General features: G+C 50.6%; 1 protein-coding gene across 1 annotated transcript in view; it reads left to right on the top strand.

The window, feature by feature from the left end:
* The first annotated feature begins 34 nt into the window (after positions 1 to 34).
* LOC122722601 overlaps positions 35 to 3,306 on the top strand; it is a 16,033-nt gene continuing 12,761 nt past the window's right edge. Inside the window, exon 1 of the mRNA XM_043953713.1 lies at positions 35 to 337. Coding sequence (XP_043809648.1) covers positions 92 to 337 — 246 coding nt within the window. The 5' untranslated portion in view covers positions 35 to 91. The remainder of the gene's footprint in view (positions 338 to 3,306) is intronic.

Raw genomic sequence — 3,306 nt, 5'->3', positions numbered from 1 at the left:
CAAGCATGCCTTTATGGCTGCCGTGGCCCATGGACTGTGTCACGACTCTTCCCATGCCTCCCTAAAATCCAAAGAATTTTGTGAAGGAAGAATGGTGGGACAGCCCTATGGAGTGCCAAGGGGCGACTGGTGGCAGCAGCTGCGGGGCAGGCAGTTGGCTGGCCAACGGGCAGTTGGCAGATTTGTGGTTGGCCAACGGAGCGTGGTTGGCCAGCGGGCGTGGTTGGCCAGCGGGCGTGGTTGGCCAGCGGGCGTGGTTGGCCTACGGGTACGGTTGGCCTACGGATACGGTTGGCCTACGGAGCTGGTTGGCCAACGAAAATTCCAGGGGAGTCTGGTTGGCCTACGAAAATTCCAGAAGGCACCAGAACGGGCCAGTAGCGCCCAGAATTGGCCAGAGACAGCCAGAACAGCCCAGAATTGGCCAGAACAGCCCAGAAACTTCCAGAAACTGGTTGGCCAGCAGATTCAACCCAGCAAGTGGGTCCCACAGGCAGTTCAGCCACCATGTCCAGAATACTCTACAGGGTGTGAAATTACAATTAAGTCCCTGAATGTTCTAGAGAGTCAATCTTAGCCACACATTGGAGAATGCATCTCCACCACACATTAAGGAGGTGGGATGCCTATAAATAGCCACTTAGGCAATTCATTTGTACATACAACACAGAGAAGTGAGAAAGTGAGATACCAAAGAGTGTACAAAGCCTTGAAAAGCTTTCTTTGAGCAATACAAATTTCTTCCTTCCATCATCATTCTCCTTTGAGCTTAGCCAACACTTTCTCACACAACTAAGCTTCCGTTGCCACAATCACCCAACTGCTCTCAATTTGAGCAAGGAGTAAGGCTGAACTTAGCTGGGGGAGCTAAGTGCCGCACGGTTTAAGTGAGTTTCGGGTATTGAAACACTTAGTCCGTGACAAGTGGTATCAGAGCGTTGGTTTGCTTGATTGGGTAAAAGATGTCCGATCCAAGCGAGGTGATTGCTGGGGGAGTTGCTCCTATGGTGGAGGAGCAAGGCGGCGGTAAAAGGAAAGGAAGGGGCAAATCGAGGGAGCCTACACGAGCTAGGGAGGAGCTCGGTGATTTGGAGACCCGTCTTGCGAAGGTGGAGCTAGTCTTGATCGAGGAAGAGGAGAAGTTCGAGGAGGTTGACACCCGCATAGAGGAACTCGGTTCAGGGATGGAAGAGTTCCGAGAAGAGATGCAAGGTGCCCTCGACTCTGCCGTCGATAAACTAGCAAGTGAGATGGGGTCACTTAGGCATGCCCATTCCGAGGAGAATGCTGCCATTAAAGAGGAGAACCATTTCCTAAGGGCGGAAATGGACAAGATGATGGGGAGGATGAAGGAGCTTGAGGAGCAACTGGCATTGTTGCGCTCCGTGGTAGTCCAAGGTGGTATGGTAGCCACACCATCCACTTCGGGAGCTCCTATGGCACGAGTGGAGGTGCCAAAGCCACAAGCGTTCAGGGGAACGCGTAATGCCAAGGAGATTGACAATTTCCTATGGAGCTTGGAGCAGTATTTCAAGGCCCTAGGAATTGTCGAAGATGCTAGGAAGATTGATCATGCCCCACTGTATTTGGCTGACACCGCCATGGTTTGGTGGCGAAGGAGAGAAGCTGACATCGAAAGAGGCACTTGCACATTGGAGACGTGGGATGATTTTAAGAGAGAATTGAAGAAGCAATTCTACCCTGTGAATGCTGCTCATGAGGCACGTGCAAGGTTAAGGAGGCTTACTCAACGTGGGACAATTCGAGACTATGTGAAGGAGTTCACTGAGGTAATTCTCGAAATCCCTGGCTATCCTGATAGTGAAGCACTCTTTGCTTTTATGGATGGGTTACAACATTGGGCAAGACTTGAGATTGAAAGGCGTGGAGCCCAAGATCTTGCCACTGCCATTTCCATTGCCGAGTCCTTGACTGAATATCAGAAAGGGGACAAAGGCAAGAGTGTGGAGCAAGTAAAGGCCAAGAATAGTGGCGACGTCCATGAAAGCAAGGAGGGAGGTGCTAAACCGTGGAGACCTAAGGAGGGTTTGTCCAAGGGATGGAGAAAGCCCGAAGGTGAAAAGGAGAAGCCTCTACCGAAGTGCTTCTTGTGCGATGGACCGCATATGGTGAGAGAGTGTCCAAAGCGCAAGGTCTTGTCTTCCTTGGTGGAGGAAAAGGAAGCAAGCAAGCAGCAAAGGGAGAATATGTGCGTGGGTGCCTTACAACTAGCTGCCATCGATGTTAAGCCAAAGGAGGTGGCAATTGAGCGCAAGGGACGCTTGTTTGCGCCAATGGAGGTAAAGGGGCAGTCCATTCATGCTTTGGTGGACACTGGGGCTTCACACAACTTTATGAAGCTCGACGTGGCTAAGAAGCTTGGAGTTTCTTTTTATGGTGATGAGGGGTGGTTAAAGGTTGTCAACTCTCTTCCAACCCCGACATATGGAGTGGCAAGGAATGTCCAAGTGAAGATAGATGAGTGGACTGGAACTTTGGACTTCTACATTATTGATCTGGATGATCACTCTTGTGTGCTAGGAATGGATTTCATGGATAAGGTAAAGGCAGTTCTTCTCCCCTATGCCAATGATATGTGCTTAGCTGACGGGAAAACCTTGAAGGCCATAAACTTGGCAAGAGGGAAGAATGCCACTAGCACACTTTCTAGCCTACAGGTAGTAAGTCCAAAGGAGCTGCCCAAGGAGTCATTGCCACCGAGGAAAGGCGAAGGGCATGATGACACGATGAAGAAGGGAGTGAGGATGACTGTCGACGCGATGGGTCCAAAGTCTTCCTTGTTGAGGCGCATCAAGGATGCAACGATGCGTGAAGGGCAAGCCAAGCAATTGATGAGGTTGGCTCGCGATGGGGTAACAAGGAAGTTTGTGGTTGATAATGGGCTCATTAAGACGAGGCGTGGCAGCATCTTTGTGCCTAGATGGGGCAAATTGCGAGAAGAGGTCATGAGGTGGTGTCATGACTTCATGATCCATGGCCGTCCAAGTGTAAGAAAGATGATGGCAATACTTGGACGTGAGTTCTTTTGGCATCACATGGTGATGGATGTCAAATGGTTTGTGAAGACTTGTGTGGGGAATCATAGAGTGGATGGTGATTCTCCAAGGGAGGAAAAGTCTAAGGGACGTTCTCCATTTGCACCAAGGGGGAGTAGACCATGGAGGTCGAAGGTGCGACTTCGTGGAGACGCGACGAGGGCGTCGCGAGAATAGCTGGGGGAGAATGTCACGACTCTTCCCATGCCTCCCTAAAATCCAAAGAATTTTGTGAAGGAAGAATGGTGGG

The sequence above is a fragment of the Manihot esculenta genome, unplaced genomic scaffold (genome assembly GCF_001659605.2).
Source record: "Manihot esculenta cultivar AM560-2 unplaced genomic scaffold, M.esculenta_v8 Scaffold64, whole genome shotgun sequence".
Taxonomy (NCBI): domain Eukaryota; kingdom Viridiplantae; phylum Streptophyta; class Magnoliopsida; order Malpighiales; family Euphorbiaceae; genus Manihot; species Manihot esculenta.
This window is presented reverse-complemented; position numbering and strand designations above follow the sequence as displayed.